This window comes from Dromaius novaehollandiae, chromosome 3 (genome assembly GCF_036370855.1).
Source record: "Dromaius novaehollandiae isolate bDroNov1 chromosome 3, bDroNov1.hap1, whole genome shotgun sequence".
Taxonomy (NCBI): Eukaryota; Metazoa; Chordata; class Aves; order Casuariiformes; family Dromaiidae; genus Dromaius; species Dromaius novaehollandiae.
Window position 1 is genome coordinate 73,330,363 of NC_088100.1, and position 21,907 is coordinate 73,352,269.

The 21,907-nt window shown below is 35.6% G+C and overlaps 1 protein-coding gene across 6 annotated transcripts in view; it reads right to left on the reverse strand.

Annotated features, from left to right (window-relative positions):
• Positions 1-21,907, reverse strand: part of STXBP5 (syntaxin binding protein 5) — a 126,895-nt gene that overhangs the window by 11,996 nt on the left and 92,992 nt on the right. For 3 of the 6 annotated variants that reach the window (XR_010388420.1, XM_064509185.1, XM_064509186.1), the window contains exons 20-25: positions 21,691-21,756; positions 17,784-17,843; positions 17,641-17,688; positions 10,268-10,318; positions 5,449-5,688; positions 3,576-3,945 (exon numbers count right to left, since the gene is read on the reverse strand). Coding sequence is in view for 5 of the 6 variants with exons in the window: in XM_064509185.1 (XP_064365255.1) it covers positions 3,576-3,945; positions 5,449-5,688; positions 10,268-10,318; positions 17,641-17,688; positions 17,784-17,843; positions 21,691-21,756 (835 nt within the window). In the remaining variant the exon portion in view is untranslated. The remainder of the gene's footprint in view (positions 1-3,575; positions 3,946-5,448; positions 5,689-10,267; positions 10,319-17,640; positions 17,689-17,783; positions 17,844-21,690; positions 21,757-21,907) is intronic. The other 3 variants (XM_064509187.1, XM_064509188.1, XM_064509189.1) reach the window with 3 other exon arrangements.

Sequence of the window (21,907 nt, forward strand, 5' to 3'; positions counted from 1 at the left end):
CAGTGGCTGACACAAACACAGAAGACTAAAAAACCTGCTACCTTTGGTACCCAGTAAAATCTGATATTTTAATTATGGAATTTATTGCACACAAACACAGCCTTTTGCAGAAACTTCATTTAAAGAACTTGAATAGTAAAAAATAGAGCTTTTCTTTTTACATAAATACTAGTGTTTGGTTTCTTTCAAAAATGAGGATTTAGACGGCCAGCAAAAAAACAAGTATAAATGCAAGTTGTCTCTAAAAGGCAGGGAAAATATTAATTCTTGCATTCATTACAGTGTATGGTAATCAATATCACAGTATTGTGTATATTGCATATTGATGGAGAAACCTATGGCAATGGATCCATAGCTACAGAAATCAACTGTTCATATGGATGGATGGTAGACAAAGTATATTTCATTTTATACGAAAGAAAGATTATAAAACCCATAAGCAGTAAGGCCTTTGTCCGTATTTGTCAGAATAATTCAAGCTGGTTTTAGTTTCAACTCTGAATATTTTGTTCAGTTCTCAATGCCAATTTCAATAGAGGAGGTTTTTTTGTGCTGAAATGATTAAAAAGCAAAACATGTACAGATCTGTTCAAAACATGGTTTATAAGAAAAACACCTAACATTTGAAAACTAGGGCTTCCGAGCATGGATTAAAAAGAAGAGTCTGGAAACTCAGACATCTTTTACGTTTTTTCTTTTTTTGAAAGATAACTAAAAGTTTTATTCTGCAGTCATTTTTATTTTAAGCATCCCAGTACATCGATCACACTGGCAGCTGACTATTCACATAACCAAAAAACTGTCTTGGATAGGAGGGAAGCACTTTTCACATACTGCTCTCACATATATGAGTTAATATGAAGACTATGTTAGTTCCACACTGTGTTTACTGGTTCTGACTGCATATTGAAATGTTACTCTCCCCGCCCCCCCCCCCAGTGTTGCCATTTCCTACAGTATTACAAACAACTCTCCCTATTTCCAGCTATAGCCATATGCACTTGAGAAGCTGCAAAAACCTGCAAGTGACTCACGGTGCATCTGCAGAGCCTCTTGCAGAGACTGGCAAGCCCTGCAAACCCGTACTCTGAACTCACTGGAAGTATCACCCTGGGCATGAACCAAACCCGATACTCCCCGACTTTGCGCAGGAACTCTTTGCCGAGGCCCAGGGCTACGCTAATACACCTATGTCTGTTCTGAGGATGGCTCCCAGCTGGCCACGGGAAGCTTGCGACTCCACACAAAAATGCTGTGGAAACATCTCATAGCCAGAGGGATAAGAGGGCACAAGTGCAGCACACTGGGTTTTTCAAAACTACCGCTTTCTTTAGAGAAGTGCTAGGAGGTGGCAGATGAAGATAAAAAGTAGGGACCTTGGTTTGGAAGGGGAAGAGAAAAAGGTGCTGTTTTTTAAACAATTTCCCAAATTATTGCTTGCTAATTATTATTTGCCTCACGATTTCTGACTTGTAAAGTTAATGGTATTAAGGAAGGACATCTCATAATATGCTAATATGGTACCACCAATTCAAAGAATTTGCAAAATGACACTAGATTTTTGTTAGATTTAGCGTGATAAAAGCAGATTCATTTCAAGGATATTCCTTACTAGAAGTGCTTACTCATTCTCTAGAAATAACATCCACTATTTTTTTCCCTCAAGTCTGACATATTAGCACTCAGTTAAGATTTAATTTAGTGTATGCACTCTGTAATGTACGTACACTTAACATAATAAACTCTCTATGGGTTTTACATGAAGGAAAAAAGTATATGATAGCTCAGATGAACAGTATCAAGTTTGGCTTCAATTAGGGAAAAATAATGCTTGCCCTTCAGACTACTCCTGTCTGCTAATTGTTTTTCTTCTTTCCCTGTAGTTTCATTCCTGTCTCTCTCTCCTCCCTTTCTTCCATGCATTTCCTTCCCTCTAGAAAACCTTAATTATCACTGTTTGTGGGCTCTACTCAAAATTTTCTTCTGTATAGAAGTCTAAAGAATCAGTAATAAAATACACCAATTACGGACAATGGAGTGCTACAATAGGGCTTCAGAATAACTGAAGGGTGGAGAAGTTAATCTTTCCAGAGGCCACTGTTTCAGGTTGTCTCCACTTTCAGGAGACAGCACTGCATCAGTTACATATTTGATTTTTTTTTTTTTATTTTAAAGAATCATGAACTACAATTGTTTAAAACAAAAGCTCAGACTGAGTGCAATCATTACGTGTCATGTAGTCAATAAATGTATTAGGTGTACCAGATCCACAGCCAGGTGTTTGATATTCTGATTTTCTATGACATGCTTACGCATTTTGACTCCCCCAAAATTGATAAGAATTGAACCCTCTCATACATGAAAATTATATCATTTGCATTGCTCCCATAGGAGATATTAGACTTTAATGGAAAATTGCTCTCCAACTTCTCTTAAATATTTCACGGTAAGACATCTGTAAATACAGAAATTATTTACATAAATTTCTGGAAAATTATGTTTATGTTGGACATTATTATATTCTGAAAATGACTGAGAGAAGACTACATTACAAAAGGTCAGTCATGCTCAAATATACAGTACTCTACTGGCAAGATGAGCAGCATTTTCAAGAGATGTTAAGAATATATGTAGGAATACAGAGCATATTGAGTTACCAACAGACTTAACAACCAAGACTTATTTTTAATTATAGTATTCATGAACTTCAGTTTTATTCCTAACAATTTCCTGAAGAAGTAAGTACCTATTTACAGAATTTCCTGATTTGAGTGCTTGATTTCACAACCTTAAAAAAACCTTTTATAAGTTTTACTGGCACAATTTTATAATGCAGTGTTCCATATTATTCATGGCTAATGGCAAGATGAACATGTAGATGCAAGGATATAGCTACATACACATTTTTTTCTACTGCTGTACAGAAGAAAATAGCATTTGCAAATATTCAAGAAAAAAAAAGATACTTAAAAATTACATAGGTGATATATAAGTACCTTCAAACATTACCTTAGACACGCTTAAAATCATAACTTCCACCCCCTATTTTAGATGACTTATTCCTACACTACAACTGCTAGCAATTATTCTTCACCTTTATAGCCTGTGTTTAAGGCCTTTGACAAATGAGCAGGCTAGACTGCAAAACAGAAAACTTCAGGCATGAGTGTGAAGCAAACGGCACCACAGCAGCTTCACAAAAATATACTGAGCTGTGGTGAATTACCAGGTGAAAGTCTGTTTCAAGGCCCTTTTGTCCATGAAGGAGTAAATTTTTGTTTGAGACAATCTTCATCAATTCCAGGACCTATATCCCATCTTTGGAACTCTCTCCATTTGTTAAATCAGGATAGCTTGAGTTAAAACAGTAAGCTTGTCCATGTGTCAAAGGGCTAATTAATAGGAATACACAATTAAAATTATCCATTCCCCAAAATTTTAAGGTTCATCAACTTGAGTGAATTAACTTTTTTTGTTTTATTCATATTTTTATGGAAAAGGAAAGTTTTTATCTAGGGGAGATAAAGGCTCATTTTTTGTTTTTAGTATTTAAGTTACTATTAAACAGGTCTTACCTAAAAGTCATAATATGTCCATTGGCACAGAAACATGCAAGGCAGATACTGTTACTCAATGCCACTATATCTCCACGAAGAACAAAAGAAGTCTCTGTTATGTTTTGCTTATAAATACAGTTCTGGGATGGCAGTGAGATAACTTTTGCTTGCTTTTCAGAACATATCACTGCATATTGGTTTTCACTGATTTCCTGAGAGGAAGAGGGGGACACTGAGACAGGTCGCCGCTTTTTCAATTTATCTTTTTCATCTTTATCTTCAGGAACATTGTGTTCTCTCCAGGGTTCATGTGCTGGTGGGACTAAAGATCCTGTTGTATCCAGAAAAGCCATTCTCAAGATCGCCCCTTTTAGCCTCAGAATGGTTCCTAGGACACAGAAGTTGAGCAGATTTCTAAAATAGTTCTCCTAAATTGTCTTTCAAGCTACAAAATACTCTTTTTTAAAAAGCTAGCAAAACAAAGATGAAACAAGAACTTACACTTGCCTCTATAACAAAATGCAGACTTACCGAAACCTCCTGTTGTTAACCTGAAAACCACTGAAGCACATGCAAGAGCACATACCCACGCAAGAAACATTAAACCTGTTTTCAAGGGTTAAGGGTATGCATATACTCCATTAACCTCCATAGAGATGTGCACATCTATTAAGAGAACCAAGCTGGAATGCATATTCATATTAAAGTTCAGTGTCACAAATGCAACTCATTTCATTCCCTCCTGAAGAGTGCACTGTGTGCTTACTACCTATAGCAAATCCTATCAGTCAAAGGTGAGCATTTCCTTTTTCTTCAAAACAGACATGTTCAGAAACAAGCAACCTGGGTTTTTCTGCAGTTCGCACTTTAGTCCACATCTCTCTAGTGTAAAATCAAAGAGGAAAAGAGTTTTCCTTCATCATTGTTTAAATCATAGTCTTTGTGTGCCATATCTTAGACTAGTACGTTTCTTTTATTCTACCCCAGTGTTTATTGCAGACCAAGCAGAAATGTGAACACTTACTAAGTACACAAGAAATCACACAAAGCAGAATTTTCTAAGGTCTAAGCTGCAGATTCAGGGGATTCAACATACTGTTCTGTCTGCAGCCTTGCCTTTACCATAAAATGTTACCAAGTTTGACTTCTACTGTCAAGATCATACTAGACAGACACAAACCAAATACAGTTTAGTGGTCAAACTATTCCAATCACATTTAGTATTGCAATTTGCATGTCCAGAAAACAACTCAATTTAAAGGGGAGCTATGCAGCATATGCTGCACGATATAGTGATAGTAGGAAAGATAAATCTATGCCTAACAAAGCGTATTCAGTATAATATCCCTGTCTGGGCAACATTTTGCAAATCATTAATGTGTAACTGCAATGAAATGAATTGCTGAGCCACAGGATGTCTCACTGGAATCCAAAAGAATATTTTATCATTAGTATTTAATAATAGCTGTTCAATATATAAGCCTTAATTTTAATTCCTTTCTCATGATGCAGTAAATTTGAAAGTTTCCTACCTTGTGATTAAAAATCAAGCACCTAAATTACTTTTCTGCTATCTCCATTTAGAAGTTGTCATGTACTACATTAAGGCTAGATATCACGCTTTCCTCAACAAGTACACACTAAAGTGATATTTTTATATTACATAAAAACCTTATTTTTAATTTTACAACTGTATTTAAAACTCTGGTAATCAAGTCATTAATCTAGATTGCTAATCTTCTTACTAGCTAGATCAATGAACTATATATTAATTGCCAATTGATCCATAATCAAGAAAAACAGAGTTCCTCAAGGAAAAAAAAAAAAAGAGGCATCAAGAACGACAATTATATAGTATCAAAGTTATTTAGCCCATCTGCTTTGTACATACCACTAGGAGAAACAATTACTGGCTGAAGAAGTCTTTGCTCTCCTCCTGGGGGTAAGTTCAGTACAATGACAAGCACTGTACCCAGAGTGGTTCCAACCCAAAGGCATGGGGAAGGTGATGTATCAGCCTTTCTTGTGAAAGTCTCACAAAAATGAAGAGCTGAAATTGCCTCTCGTGATTCTTTATCAATGCTAGTAACACTAGAACTCCGGGATCGACTGAAAGAGTTGTCTTTGACATCTGAAAACAAATCAGTATTAATTAAAAATCATGGCAAAATGCAGGGATTAAGAAAAATCAGACTTACTTTTGTTTTTAGCATGAAGTATATATTAATCTATCAACTCTACTGATTTTTATTTTATTACCACTTTACTTCCTTAGTCACCTCTCCTTTTGGCCTAATTTTCTACACTGTATCCTGAACAAAACACCCAATCTTTCACTTTGAAGGCAGCCATTAGGCAATTGTCATGAACTATTGCTATGCATGTTTCAGTCTTCTTGGGACAAAGAATAACAGTCATCATTGAACAGCAGGAGTCCTTTAAGAAACAAAATTACAAGCCTCCTTGCTGATTATCTTCCTACTTAATTGATCAGATTAAATCTGTTGGCTCCTAAGGAACATAGTTTAATGATCTTATGAACATGCAAATATTTTAGTTTAGGAACTCCAGTGACATCCAGACAACAATGGGTCATGAGCTGTAATGACTTCCAATAATATTGTCCAACTTTAGGAAATTCTGTGTGAGGAAGTCTAATAGATTATTTACCTACACCAGAACTGTTAGTAAGACAAGTATCAAATGCTACCAAATGCTGTCTGGCACAGGTATGCAAATATGAAGATTTCTGTTTTGAATACTGTGCAAAGTGGCATTCATAAACCTTTCAGAAAGTCTCGCTCATTGTTTAGCAAATAAGGTTATCACAAAAGAGGGTGAATTCTAATATTAAGCACAACCTCAAACCAGTAACCATGCTGCTTCATTCTAGTTGTGAGCTATTTTTATGTATTGTCTGTACATGTGGTGATATTTAACATGCCAACACTTCTGAATTCATCTGTGCACTCACGAATTAATGCAAGCTTTACTTTCCCAACGCATCATTCCAACATTTTAGCACAAGACAATCCTTACCCGTAAAAGTTTGATGTAACTTACATCATGAAATTTGAAAATGAAGATTATTTTGGATCTTTGGGTAGGGTACGGATGCAATTGGCAATTCTTTAACAGAATTAAGAGTCAAAGAACAACACTTATAGCTATATTTCTGGAAGTACCAATATGCCAGCTTCATTAAATTATTGCAAAAATTTCTGTAAAGAACATCTGAAATATATTTGAAAAAGCATACAAGCTAGATATTAACTGATTAAATATAGACCTCTAGTTGACATAAACAGTGAATTTCTCAGATGAAACTTGTCTCATTCCAAAGACAGAAAAATTACTCTCCTGACCAAATTTAGTCAAATGTAAATCCAAGGATTATAAAAGGAACCTAGGTAAGTCAGCTCAGATGTAAACATCTTAAATCTTTTACATTTAAAAACAGTGGAAAAGAGTCAAATCCAGGGAAGATGATAGAAACAATTATTTCTTTTTACAATTTTTCTAATGACCACAACAACCTCTTAAGATGCTCATTCCTTCAGGTTTGAATATTTACCAGCTTTTGGTCTTTTGATCTCTAATATGGATTAACTAGTCTGAATATAATCATACATTAATATTCTTCTGATACTAATATGCATCTTTGGAAAAAAAATCAGCTCAGCAGTATGTCAACCAAAGTAAGAAAAAACAGTTGGAATACATTGTTTACAGTTGAGTTGCATTTTTATGTTCTGAATGGACCAATCACCATGAAGAAAAGCTAACCCAAATCCTAGCAGCTCACTATAACTTTGGGACTAAATGTGGTTTCTTTAATTCCCTCTTTTTAACTTGTGGTTTCTTTAATTCCCTCTTTTTAACTTAAGATTTGTGGACATACTTCCTGTATGCCTTATTTGAATAAAGATCTCTCCCCTTCTCCTGTGAAAAATAAAGGTTATTGCAACAGGCATAAAATTAAATGTGCATTTGTTGAGTTGCAACTGGATGAATATTTGACAAGCATGTGTACAAATGCCAGAAGTACTGGAATGAAGAGGAAAAAACCTCCAAATAACTGGCCAGACAGTATCAATATTGTGGAGAGTGGCTAGCTCACTCAGAAAAGAGAGCTGGGGGTAAAAAGTTGAACTGCATTAGTGCATATTATTTAGCTTGAAGTCAGGGAAGAATCTATGGCTTGTTCATGGATTGGTTCCAGATGGAAAGGAAGCAGCAACGGGGTGATGACCCACTACAGTACATCACTTAATCAGAAGGATGGAAGATGAAGGCTCTCTTGCACAACTGGACCAAAGGACCTAGTGGTAATGGTACCTTAATCATCTGGATTACAACAATGAAAAGCAACGGTATAAAGCAGGCAGTCCAACTGAGGACTGGTTTATGCTGAAAATAACTTCTGTTTTAGAAAGTGGAGGATAAATACAGGATCAAATATTTTAGATTTTGTTGTAGCTAATTAAGGAAAAAAGAGGATGTCAATGATCTAAAGACAGAAAAGTAATTTGAAAGAATATGATCATGGAAGAGTAGGGTTCAGGAAGCCAAGGAAAGAAGTGAGAAAAAGTGATAAGGATAGTGAACTTGTGAAAAAAGCATTTCAGCTATTTCCTAGAGCCAGCAGACATGGTCACAGAAATGACCAAGAAAATATAAGCAAGCTGACAATCACGGAAGGACACTACGCACAAACTATACCACTAGGAGAAAGGACAGGAAGTAAAACAACACAAAATACAATTATTATTGCCTAAATAAGTTCCATATGGACCTAAAAAACGTAAAAGCACTGTATGTGGGATAAAATGATGCATATATGAACAGAAAAGCACACGGGGATAAAAATCAAACAAAACCAGTCAAAGACTGTTACAATTAGGAAGGAAAAAAGTATTTTATGAATATGCCAAAGGTTTAATTATTTCAGTAGAAAGAACAGCAAATTTTAGATGATGTGGAAAGTGCTGAAAGGCTTCAGCATCCTCTTTTCTCCAGAATTCATGAAAGGTTTAAGACAACCACTTCTAAGTACTTAACATTAACAGAGTTGGAAGTGGAATAATAATAGAAGGAGGAGAAGTTGGATAATATGTAAGACTACAAGTGTTTTTCAGTTCGCAAGGTCTGATAAAATTCACCCTAAACTGAAATCATTCCTAAACCATTAGTAAGTATAGTAGAAGAACACACACAGATTGAACAGACAAGTTTAATCTTTCTGCTCTTCAAAGCCAATATGGCCACAGCTGAACACCCCCCGCCCCTTCCCGACACAAGGTATCCAGAAAGATGAGAAAGATGAGAAAAACTCATCCAGTCCAGAGGGGAGTAACAGAAGCCACCCTAAATTTAGACAACATGACTTACAAAAAAGGAAAAGGAATTGAATATTGTAAAAAACTGTACCAGCAAAAATGAAGATTACAGAATGACATGATGGTAAGTTTTCATTGCCACAAAAGGTGGCTAACAAAAAGATAGGAAGCACTTGTTACCCATGTTCACTGTGGGAAGGACAAGGAAAACAAGTAAGTTAATACAGAAGCAAAGAAGATTTAATTTGGATTCAGGAAATTTGTTTGGTTATAAAAACACTGGAACTTTGTGCCTGGGATTTTTCTTGAAACATATTTATTGGAGGCTCATGCATACATTAGAGGCTAAACTGTCAGTCATCTGGATCCTTGCCATAGGAATGGATTAAAGAATCTCTGGAGTTTCCTTCCAACTTCACATTTCTCTGAGTGGAGTAAGCTATAACTTAAATCAGGGTGGTCCAACTCTAAGGTTTCAGTCCTATCCACTCTTTCCCCACTGATAGCAGCAGTTGTCAAATACACTGTTCTGCAGCTGCCATAGTCTGATCCAGATCTGTCTTCTGCTGGGGTTGTGGTAGGGACTCTGCTGCAAGAGGGAGAGGCAGCTGCTGCAGACAGAAGGCAGCTTTCAGTATTCAGGCTGCATCTACTGCTGTAGGTCTACAGCTGTCCCCCATCGTCTTTAGGGAAAGAGGCAGGGGAGTTGGAGCTGATCTACAAGCTGGCAGTCAAATTCTGATGACAAAACTAAAAAAAACCCTCTTCATGTGTACGCTGTTTTATTTATGCAGTGTAATGACCTTTAGTACTAGAAATTTTACAACTGAACTGCTTATTATGTAGGTACTGTACTTTTTCAAGAAAATGAAATTCTCATAGACTGGTAGACTGATATGTTATTTTCATTTATACAGAGTGGTCACAAGACAATTAACATTCTTAAATGTGTGTCCCAACTTTCTGTTGAATAAATCTCAACATATCCTGTTATTCCTAAGATACCTCATTTTTCAACTTAAGATTTATCAGGCTGTTCTAAACAGGCAAGCTATCCTCCTTACAACATATTTACCTGTTTATTCCCACTTTTGGTATCACAGCACTACTGTTAGAAGGACAGACGCCTAAAAATTAGGACAAAAGTGTGATAAGCTATATACAAAATTTGCAGAGGCTTACCTTACAATAGCAGCAATAAGATTTTGTGCCTGAGAGGCCCCAAAAAGAGTGGAATTAAAATTTTAGTTCTACACTTGAGAAATGCAACTTAAAGTCATGACAGTTTATATAATTTAGGACTCTTACTTCAATGTACTAGCACTCTGTAAAACAGTTTCAATAAAAATAAAATCAACTATGTAAACTTACCTAAATCAGGCTTTAACTCAGTTGGCAAACTTAGCTTCCTGGACATCTTTGCTGAAAAGTGAAGTATATCTTTTTTTTAAAAAGAAGAAACATGATTCTGCTGGCCTTTACTTGCCCCTTTCAAAATATTTAATATATCATTGCTTATTACATTGATTGTAGCACTTAATAGGAATTCTACTAGAGCAGAGCTTGACTTTTAGGAGTGAGGGATGCAAGGTAGAACATGGAAGATATCAGAATCCCCAAAACCAACATTTTACAATTTTTGCCAAACATAGTTTCCTCTCAGGCATCAGACAGAACTTGATGGATTGGGTAAATTTTGCTTTGGCTCAAACCCCAGCGTTATCTCCTGAGGGGACTATGCACACTCTGGGCTATGGCAAGAAGGTGCACTGAAATTTACATGAAGTTAACACCCCGTCCACTTTTCTTCTGCCTTATTTGCTGATCAAACCCGAGAGAGTTAAAATAGATGAAAGAGGAAATTTTTATTACACTAAACATTTTAATGTAAATGCATAAAACAAGCATCTGAGATGCCATCAGTAGTCTTACAAGAATGGAGAAATTACAAAGAATAATTATAAAACCGGCAGCATACAAACATTTGCAACATTGTCAAATGAAAGACAGTAAAAATTTTTGTAGTATTACTCAAGCGAAAAATGGAACTTGAACTCACTGACTTGGAAAATTCTATTTCTAGAAACAGAAACCAAGTGGTCCATTTAAAATGCTGTATAATACTAAAATATGCTCCATAAAAAAGTCACTGGTTAACTAATAGCTGTATGTCCTTCTCTCATCTTTCTTTCATCAATTACTGGAGAAGGAAGAATTTTGATGTAGCTTAGCTCCTGGACCAAGGCTTTAATTCGAATTTAATTCCCAGCCACATGCTTGACTTTTGGTATATCATTTAATTTTTCATTATCTTGTAAGGATAATACTTCTCTACCTGAAATAGATGTTGAGAATAGCCTCATAATTTTAGGAGCGCCTTGTAACAAATACCAGTCATAAGGTAGACTGAATCTTGCCGCTTCTCTCTAAAAATGAATTCACTCTGAATGAGTTCAGTTAAAAGGGATAATCAGAATAAGTACATTTTGTACAGATACTCAAGAACAGCATATGATTTAAAGTTACTCTCACTCCTTGAAAAAGTGGGATATTTCAATGTATCATCAATTATACTCATCAATATTGCAAATGCTAGTTATCTGAATAGTTGAACAGTTTTGTTCCTGTCATATGTTATAAAAAATTGAGAATAAGACTCCAGAAATAATCTTATTTCCTTAATGTGTCAATGTTACAAAGTATGTCCTGTTCAAACTAAATTGAAATTGTTTACTCTCAAGTTGCAATGTCACAGTCATTTTAACTTTTTTTTTAGTGCAGGCTAAAACCAAAAAGGGCAGTCCAACCACACATTTTCTACCCTCATCCTTCAATTGGTGCTGGCATCTGTCTGGCCTGATGGTGAGGCATAACCAAAACTCATCTAAATGAAATTTCTGCCAAGGGCTGTTTTCAACAAGATCAATTCTCGTCCCAGATCAGTGCTCAGCTAGACAAATGGCAGACCGTAGTACGCTAGTGAGTAGGAGCCCCTTCTTCCTGCTGTCAGCTGGAACTTACATCAGCTTGAAAAGAGATCATGTAACCTCATCTGGAACTGTGAATTACAGGGTGGGAGCTTCTCATTATAAGACTCATTTTCTGGGTTAGACAGATAAATCATAAAAGCTGAGGTGTTAAACACAAGCTTAAGTATGCACACAAAATAATTTGAATCATGTTTGGCTTTTCACCACTTTTACCATGCATAAAACTATCCTCAGCAATGATTAACTTAGCCACTGTGAAGACCAGAGTGGTCACTTTTGGCTTGTCAAATAGAAACATTTAATATAATATTTTAACAGCTTAGGGGAAAAAAACTGACAAAAAATAAGATACCAGGGAACAGGTAATATGAAGTACAGGAGAATGTGCTGGATTCTAAGAGCCAGTCCCCACTTTTAGTTTTTTGTTCATTAGTGAAAGGCTAGCTGTGTGAACAAGGTTGATAAGCTGAAACAAATCTGTCAGACATCACTTTCTACAAACACTAAACTATGCCTCTCTTATTAATAGCACAAGAAGATAAAAGAATTCTTAAAAGATGTCATTGCTAAAAGTTGTGAATCAGTGTGCTCTACACACAAATTACATTTCAAAACATACATTAGTGTGACAGAACGCTCAGTAATTCAAACGTAAAGAGGAAACTTAAGAACTTCGTCTAAATAGCACTAGTGCCACCTTGTGTTTAAACAGGAAAGTGGCTCAAGACTTAATTAGAAAATACAAATATTTCAAGAGCTAAATTGCTTCCAACTAACATTACTTGGTATAATAAACTGCTTGTATTCATCACATCTGCCTTACGGTTTTCAGCATTTTTGGAAAATGTAGTTTATCCATGCCTCAGAATAAAAGACAGCAACATGTCAGCACTAGACCACTTCTACCACACAAGAAACAGATCACAGAAATGGAGAAAGATGAGACGGAGATGTACAGGGGGCAAACTCAAAGTCAGGCTCTTTACTTTCTTCTCTTTGTATGACAAGGCAAAGGTGACGATGACTGCTCCTGCTGGGTGTGACTGACCTCAAGTAGCAGCTGTCATGTCACACGCTTTAATACTGCTCTTGGTGGTGGTGGCTGCTGCAGCATCAACAGCTGAGCCTGCCTTTCCACGACTATGGTGTGAGAAACAGAGCCAAAAGCTAGGTAGCTGTTTTGTTACTCTTGGCATGCTTGTTGCTCTAAGCAATGATTATTTTGTCTATTTGCTCAGATCTACATTTCATACTCCTCTAAAGGAGAAAACCTAGAGTGACACACATGCACATTCATATTCTTTGTCTTGCTAATATATATGATTAAATATGCATTATATACTAAGTATGCCATTACAGAACTGTCCAAAAAACAATTTTCAGGATTTTGGGCCATTTCTCAGAGGTCAGTCTTGAGGGGGAGGGATTTAGAATATGAAAGGTTCTCTTGGCATAGTGTTATATCTCAGCACTGTAGGCTCAACTAATTCAACCGAAAAATACCCTGAAGGTTATCTGAGACATGTCTGAACTATCAGTAGGAAGCAGTGGCTTAAAAGTAATAGTTACGTTTTATTTGCAGTACGTTATGCTGAGCTACTTTAGAATGCATTGCAATAAATAGCATATTAATTTGAAAACTATAGACTGATTTCCCATACATTCCCTATTTAAGAAAACAATCTAAATTGTTCACTTAAAGATCTCTAAAAGATTATAAAGGAGACAAGCGTCTGTGTTTTGGCAGACAATGGAAGAGTTTAAAGGAAATAAAATTCATTTAACATTTAATGAGAAATACCTAAACAGCCTAGAATTACTTTTAGTTCTTATCAATATTCTTTAGACATATGCAAATCCCCAAATTATTTTAAATTGAAATATTTTAATGTTTGATAATTATATAGAGGTCAAGAATTAGATTACCCAATTTCATGATGCCTAAAGAATTGACTGTTGTACTTGTGACAGTTAAAAAGAGTTAGATTCTCAACACTGAAATCTATAAATTTGATATCCGTAAGAATAATGAAACCATCTTATAAGAGAATGTATGAAAAGGAAGCTACATGATATATACAAAATTAGATCAGACAAAATATTAAAAAGCACACTGCAACAAACAGTCCTTCTCTGGCATTAGGGCAAATGAAAACATGAGCATCTTAAGCTTTGATTCTGTGAAAACAGTATTAACAGTTAAATTTTCAAACAGTACTGAAAACATTTAGTTGCACGCTTAGAATGTTACAAATGCGAAAAACCTTATGTTAATGTTAGCAGCAGGAATTACAGAAATCCAGAATTCTAGCTATCACTACTCCGATTACATTTGCCTGCTAATAGTTTGCAATTGTTTTTAAACTGGGCAATTGCAGAAAAGAACTAAAACCTATAACTTCACTGAAAAGTGTTTAACACAATCTAGCGGAACAGTTATTATAAATGTCTCAGTCTGCAATACTTTCCATGTACCTTTACTGAGGTTCCTTCCAGAAATGGAGGATATATCATCTCTGCAGTTCTGACATGATCAGCAGTGATATATTTAGTCAGACACTTCTCTTCATGTCCAATAATTAACTGACCAAAATAAGGGTAAAAAAGCTTAGATTTTCTTCCAGCTGAAGTTGGATCACAAAGCCTTTCTATAATAATGACATGTTGGCCTCAGAAATTAAATATTTCCTTCCATTTTTTTCCCATAAGTTCATCTAGATTTGGTACACTTTTCTGTACTCCTTCAACGCAGTCCATTATGTATAGTTTCAAATATGTGCCATTCCTAAGAGAAATGGATGCTTTCAATAATGACCACAGTATTTCCTATAATTCCTACAAATGGTTAGTTAAACCACGAAGTATCTCTATGTAGCCAAGGTAATTATAAATGTTTCAAAGCTCCCCTCTGATGCAATTAAAAAAAAAAAAAAAAAAAAAAAAAGCAACATATTATAGGTTTTAAGCTTGAGTCATTATCCATTTCCTAGCAAGGAATGCCACCAATCCTCTGACTATTACTAAAAAAAAAAAAAAAAAAAAAAAAAAAGGAGGGGGGGCAAACAACCGCCCCCAATCCTGAAACAAAAGACCAGCTGTCACTAATGATACAAATCTATAGAAATGAAGATGAATTGGTGTAAGTTTCAATAAAATGATATAAATTGAGAATGACTTCGTATTTCCAAATGCATGCATATTTATGTTGGTCTTCTGATACCTCCTTAGAGTCTTATCACTGAAATGAAATTCCTTCTCCTTACTTTGGAAAATGCTAGATTTCCCTCTCAGTACTTTCAAAGAAGTCGCCTTCTCTTATCCACTGTTCCAATGTGACATGTGACAAAAACGCAGGAATAATATTAACTAACTGAAATTACATATGTAAATTATAATTTTTGTTCTTTCTGCAACCCATCTGATAAGTTATAATTCCTGCAAGAACAAAGAACTGAAGGAACTTGAATCTGATTGCACTGTATGCCACTGCAAAGAACTACATCCATGCTACATGCATTAAACTCCATCCAAACACAGCTGATGAAGGTAAACTGTTGTACAATAGGGTAGAGTTGATGACAGTAAGTGGCACACACATTTTACAGAATTCACTGTCTAGTCACATTCAGCTGACTACAATTCAGTTTAAAATAGTGAAATGCAAAAACATACAACCATTAACACCAAACAAGCGGCAAAGCATTTTGCCGTATTTTAGCTATTCAGAAGAGTTTAAAGTGTAAGTTCAGAAAGAGCTGTGCAGAATAATCATGCCAGATAAGGTATACAAAATGGCAGTGAAGAAAATATTACTTGTATGGCATCCAACTATTCAAAACTCTTAAAAAAAAAAAAAAAAAAAAGTGAAACAATTATGTAAACTGTATAAATTGCACAAATCTTAAAATATGGGCTGAGAGATGAATCACACATCAAATGCATTGTTGTCTCAACTCAGCATTTAATCTACTTCCTTAAAAGTTACTACCACTTGTAAATAAATGCTACATTATTATAGCTGTAAAAACATTCAAAACTGCTCTTTTCCCTTGGAAAGAAACAGTTTCAAGCTGAAACAGGTGCCAAAATTTCTGTAGAATTATCATTGGCAGGTTTTATTAATATTCTTGGAAAAAAGTGAAAAAATAATGAAGTCATGCTCCAACATACTGGTCAAAAACAAATGAGCAAAAACCGCATTTTTTCTGCATAAGTTAAGTTCAGAAGAGACGGCCTTTGGACAAAAGGAAAACAATACCCTATCAACAGGCACTAACATAACATGTACAAGATTAAGTGCTGTTCTTCTTATTAGAGGAACTGAGTACAAGTTTCCCGTTGCTCTGTATGTCCTTCAGTAGAACATATTAATGAATATTAATGTAAACTGTACTCAGTTTTTTAAATACAGATGAACTGACATAATGGTACATTCTTGAGACACATCTGCTTTCTGCGATTCCTCTTAGACTTCCACCGCCTCAAGAGCTCCTCTCCTCTATCACCACCACCACCAGTACCGGAACAACCACTATTCCCCTCCCATGTCTTACCCTTTAAGGCGTTGCTGCAGGCAGTGCTCAGCCTAGTGCTGAGGCAAAGGCACTCTCCCTTCTCCCTCATTCTGTGCCTCAGGTCCCAGAGAACCTTCTGTAATCTCATCGATGTTTACCTCACTGCACTTTGAATGATTTTGCTTCTCAATTACCAACTTGTGATGGAAGGGAACAAACCATTAATAGTTTAGGATAAAAGTTAAGTTGTCAAATAGCAAATTAGAAGCAGGGAGCAAGAAAAGAAATCTCTTCCTCCTCCCTAGCCTTAACTTATGGTTCAACATATTATCTAAGAAATAATAGTTTAGCAAACAGTGCCACTACACACAACACAGATTCAACTTTTGGACCTAACTAAAGAGGCAAAAGTAAATCCTATTGCAACCACACACTAATACACCAAATGAAAACAAAATGAAACATTAATGTAGTGATTCTGAAATGAAATTAACTGTACCCCAGTTAAAGAAGTAGAGACCTTTCCCCAAGATTAAATCACACAGCCTCTTGGCTTCATTTATAGCTCCAGTTGTCATAAGCAGAGTTAATTTTTATTCTAATCATAAAAGGGTTCAATCTATAATCTGCATACAACATATTCCAAGGCACTTTTGTTCATAAATTAAAAAAAAAAAGTCCAAGATTCTGAAGCTGGTAAAGTGTTGTATCATTGTTGGACACAGAAGGAAAATACAGTTCTGGAATAGTAATGGGGTATACTTATATATAACTAAGTTCTTTTCCAGATGATTAAATGAAAACATGATGCTACCTGTATCTCGACTATTTTAATAAGGAAATCTGGCCATATGGCTATGAATGTACCATGCAAAAGAAATTAAATCAAACAGATGTTCTCAAAGAGACTACCTTCACAAAAAACAGTGGAATAATGTTGTGACTTGCATAGACTGAACTCTCTTAGTATTTTAGATTAGAATTCCACCCATCCAGAAAATGCAGAAAAGTGCATTTGTAAGATCAGAGAATTTAAAACACCAATACCCTTGATTTTTTAAAATTATTGTACCCAGTGTGTTTAGCACAAAAGCAGGCCACAGAGTTACCAATTAGCATAGAGAATGAAAAATTAGTAACTAAATATGCAATGAAATTTGATTTTTTTTTCCTGCTGGGTTAGTGTTGCATAGATTAAGGCACTGGATTAGAAACAGAACAGAATTTTTCTAGTTCCTACCTATGTCATTGGCTACCATCTTGGAAAACTTTCTGCTTTTGGTCTTCACTGTGAATAATATTTTAATAAAAAGCATCAATCTAAGTGTATCAAAGGACAAACTGAAGAAAAAATTAAGATTGTAAAAAAGAAAAATACTGTACCCTTTTCTATAAAATTATTCATTTTTTGATCATCATCAGAATTGTTTGGTGAACCAGAACCTATGAGCGAAGACAGAATGAGATGGATACACAAACATTTATCTTTGACACAAGAACTATGTATTAATAGAAGTTTTGCGTTTAAGGGAGACACAAAGATGCATTAAAATATTGATCAAATATCAGATACTGATAGTCTCTGTAGCTGAATTCTTATGACATGACGAGAACTCCTGCCATACTGAGATTAACCACAAAAAAAATAATGCAAGGTACAATGTTGCACAGTGCAAGTTTATTGCTGTAAATATTTCCCCCATTGAATAAAATGCTTACACTGAATAGAGTGTTGTCCTAATCATGGTTCCAGATATGAGAATTAATCCAAATTGTGATTCACAGAACAAGACAGTAGCAATAAACACACCTTTGAAAAATTGCTTCTTTCTAATTCAATAAAGAACTGTGGCCCAAAGCAGATTTAACTATTCTGCAGACAACTCAGGGCCAGCACTGGAACCTGGGATTTTTCAGAATCCTTAATACTGAAAAAATTAGTAATGATGGCAATAGGCCACAACTTGAGGTCTACACTGTTGTCAAGAAATTAAAATAGACTTTAACTAAAGGTGCCAAACTTCATTGGATTTTCTTTGTAAAAATGTAAACAGAATGCAAACATTTTAACACTCTTGCACACAAAAGCATGACACTTTACAATGCTATACAATGTTTCATGGGTCAGATGAATGCTTCAAGGGCCTTAGTTTATTACCTCTTCACTTCTGTAGAAAAAGCAGGAGAAATAAAGCTATTATTTCTCTTGTATAACCACATTATTTAGATAGCAATCTAGCTCTGTCTTACTAAAACTGACATGGGCAGGCAGTCCTTTCCATAGTTCTCTAAACTGTATAATCACTCACTGGAGGAAATCAAGTGCAGGTTAGCTTCCACTTCTCTTCACCTGGCACTGAAAGGGTCAATCATTCAGGCAGAACATCTAGAGCACTTGAGCAAACCCAGGCTTCAACCTAAACAGTGACTGGTCCATTTTACATATCATTTTGCAATAGTCAATATCAACAACTTATTCAACTGCCAACCCTGCCCCCCCCCCCCAAGCTGGTAACAAGCAAACATGTTTTGCATAGTGTGTTTTCTTCTTAAATAGCCAGCCTCTGTACTGAAAAAGTTCATTGAAATCTGACTTCTGTCCTGCATGTGAAGCTCACCAATACTGTGCAGCCGATTTTTACAAAATGCTCTCATATTCTACAAAAAATGCAAAACTTCAAAGCCAAACCTATGGAATAGTGGCTCCTCCCATATCTGCATGCCCTAGCACCTCTCCGCAAGGGCTAGCCTTCCCCGGACCACAAGCAAAAGTTTCCGTATCAGTGGAGTGCCACTCTCCCTCCTCCTCTCTTCACACTGTTCTCAAAGGAAAACAGGAGTAGCCTGTCACGAACCTCACCTTGTTCACCAAAAAACGGGACAAGAGGACAAAACTGAGGAAAGGCGGCACAGGCCAACTTCATTACTTTAAATAGCTATTTTACAGGGGAATGCAACACTGTCCTCCCCCTCCATCTTTAGTCCATTCACTTTTTTTTTTTTTAATACTCTAGATTTATTTTTCTTTAGTATTGTGTATCTGTACCATCATCTACTCTTCTCACAGAATACTCGAATCTTTAAACTTCTAGCGTTTATACTGATTGAACTATCTTTAAAAAAAGTCTTCTCAGGTCATCAGCCTTTAAATTGGAACTTAGTTCCTGCCAAGGCATGATTAGGAATTTCCCCCTAATTCTATTTCCTCTCAGGACATCTGAATATAGCGTCTGTTCTGGGCTGCCCAACTTTTTGATTCTTTTAAAAAGAAATATCCACATTGTATTAATTCATAAACAGATGGCAGGGAGACGGAGTAGGTAAACTATTACATTTAGGATTTTTCCACATAAAACCTTGATTCTTGTCTTTGGGCTTGATTTCACTGCACTGTTAGCCGAGATGGTGATTTGAGTTCTATTCCAGTTCAACTCCAAATTATGAAAGAAAGCCTCTAATGCAAATTAAATAGTATTTTAAGTTTTAGCTATTCCAGCTGGAAGTGGTTTGGGCTGGCACTTGAGAAATGTTGGAGCTGGGGAAAGAAAGGATGTAGCCTTTAAGAAGTACAAATGAAGACATTACTTGCACACATTTTATAGCCTGGGCATTGTTTTGCTCAGTGAGAATTCTCATTTGATCAAGCAGACTTTATTAGAAACTAGATTTAGCTGGAATTTTTTAACATACGTTGGTCAAATTCAAATAGCTTAGTAACAGTTAGCATCAGTCTCCTCAATCTTGACAGAGAAAGTGATTCACTGCAACGGCAGTACTGCAGAGCAAATTTCTTACAGACACTAGGTTTGATATTGAAAGATGCAAATAGAAAAGATGTACTGTAGCCTAAACTTCACCAAAAAATTTGCTTTTATGAAAAATGATGGTGCAATTGACAACTTCAGCATGCCAGTACTCTGCATTAGGCAGATATGTCACAAAATCACATTTTCAGCCAAGTTGTTTACTTTTCTTTTATTAAAGAAATATGAAGTTTGATAATTTGGCTTTCTATCCAAATTCTGTTTTTATTGTAAATAAGTCTTATTTATTCTAAGTAAGAAAGGCTTACCGGGAAAGAGAACGACATTCTGACTGATCTAGATTAAAGTTTTGTACAATTTAAAATGAAGATCAAAAGACAGCTGTTGTCAAATCAGAAATAAAAGTTTATGTTAAAATTTCTACTGAAGCTACAAACGAGGCATTTTGTTCTGTTCTGCTTTCAACTTGGCAAAATAGTAAACCTTTTAACAGATGGGGTGGCTAATAAAAAGTTTTTGCTATCAACGGCATTTCAGTTTTGCAACTGCTTCCTTTATGGTCCAACACAAAGGAAGTTATTCTGTAAGCAATACATTTCGTCAAGTTCTTTAGAAGTGAGTCAAGGCTTTGGAGAGTACAGGCTAAAATGGCACATGTAGCTACCTTTAGTTTCCTGTAATGATTATTATTTTGAATTCCTTTGCAAAGAGTAACAAAACACTCCTCCAGTTCTCCAAGTACGTGAGTAAACTTGCAATTTGGACTTTTAACATAGTGTAGAGCTTTGACTGAAATGGATAAAGTGACGTATGCCGTTAGAAGTTCTGTCAGAGTAACGGGGAAGAGGCAAGTCAAATATTCTAAGCTACTATCTGAAATATTCATCCTTAATATTATATATTGACATGCACTATTAAGTATTTGCATGGCTACAGTCTCAATTAGCTGACATTAAACAAACTTCTAAGCAGTACAACTATTACTTAAGTTTTCCTTTAAAAGAGTCACATATAGTATTGGTAACTGAACACTCCTCCTTTCTTTTTTTTTTTTAAAAAAACACTAACAAAAATGCCAGCTTCTGAAGACCTCTGATTCTGAAGGAAAATAGTCATTTACCATTTACGAGGAAGCAGAAGTAAACTGGATCTTTTTACAGAAACAGTCTTTGCCACTTTTAAGGACTCTCTGAAACACCAGTCACCTGAATTATCACAGGAATCTGTGCACCTCTTACCAAGATTTCAAAAATTCCACTGCAGTGGAGTACGCTCTCTAAAGCATGAATATTTCAGACTGTGCATCTCTTCACTCATCCTTACGAAGTATTCCTATTACATGTGTTAAATAAGTTGTGTTTTAAAACTGGAGTTTTGCAACACCTAGCAAAATTTGTAACAACAAATCAAACAAGCTGCAAGAAGGTGACAGTTTTTATATAATTACTTAACTAGTAAGTGTTGACTTAAAGCATGCCATCCTCTGTGCAAACAAAATACTGGAGAACTAAGAAACTTATAATTACCTGAAGTGGGTGACTTGCAGCGATCTTCTGGCACCACTGTACCTTCATTAATATCACAAAGACCAGCTGTAACACAAAAAAACAGTGTACAGTAAGTACAGCTGCTATTTTAGCCTTTCCTCTATTACAGTTAGAAGCTTTAGATTTCATTAGATACAAACCAGCTGGCTGTGGTACAAATTTTTATTACAAATTACATTTTTTTCATTTGGACCTC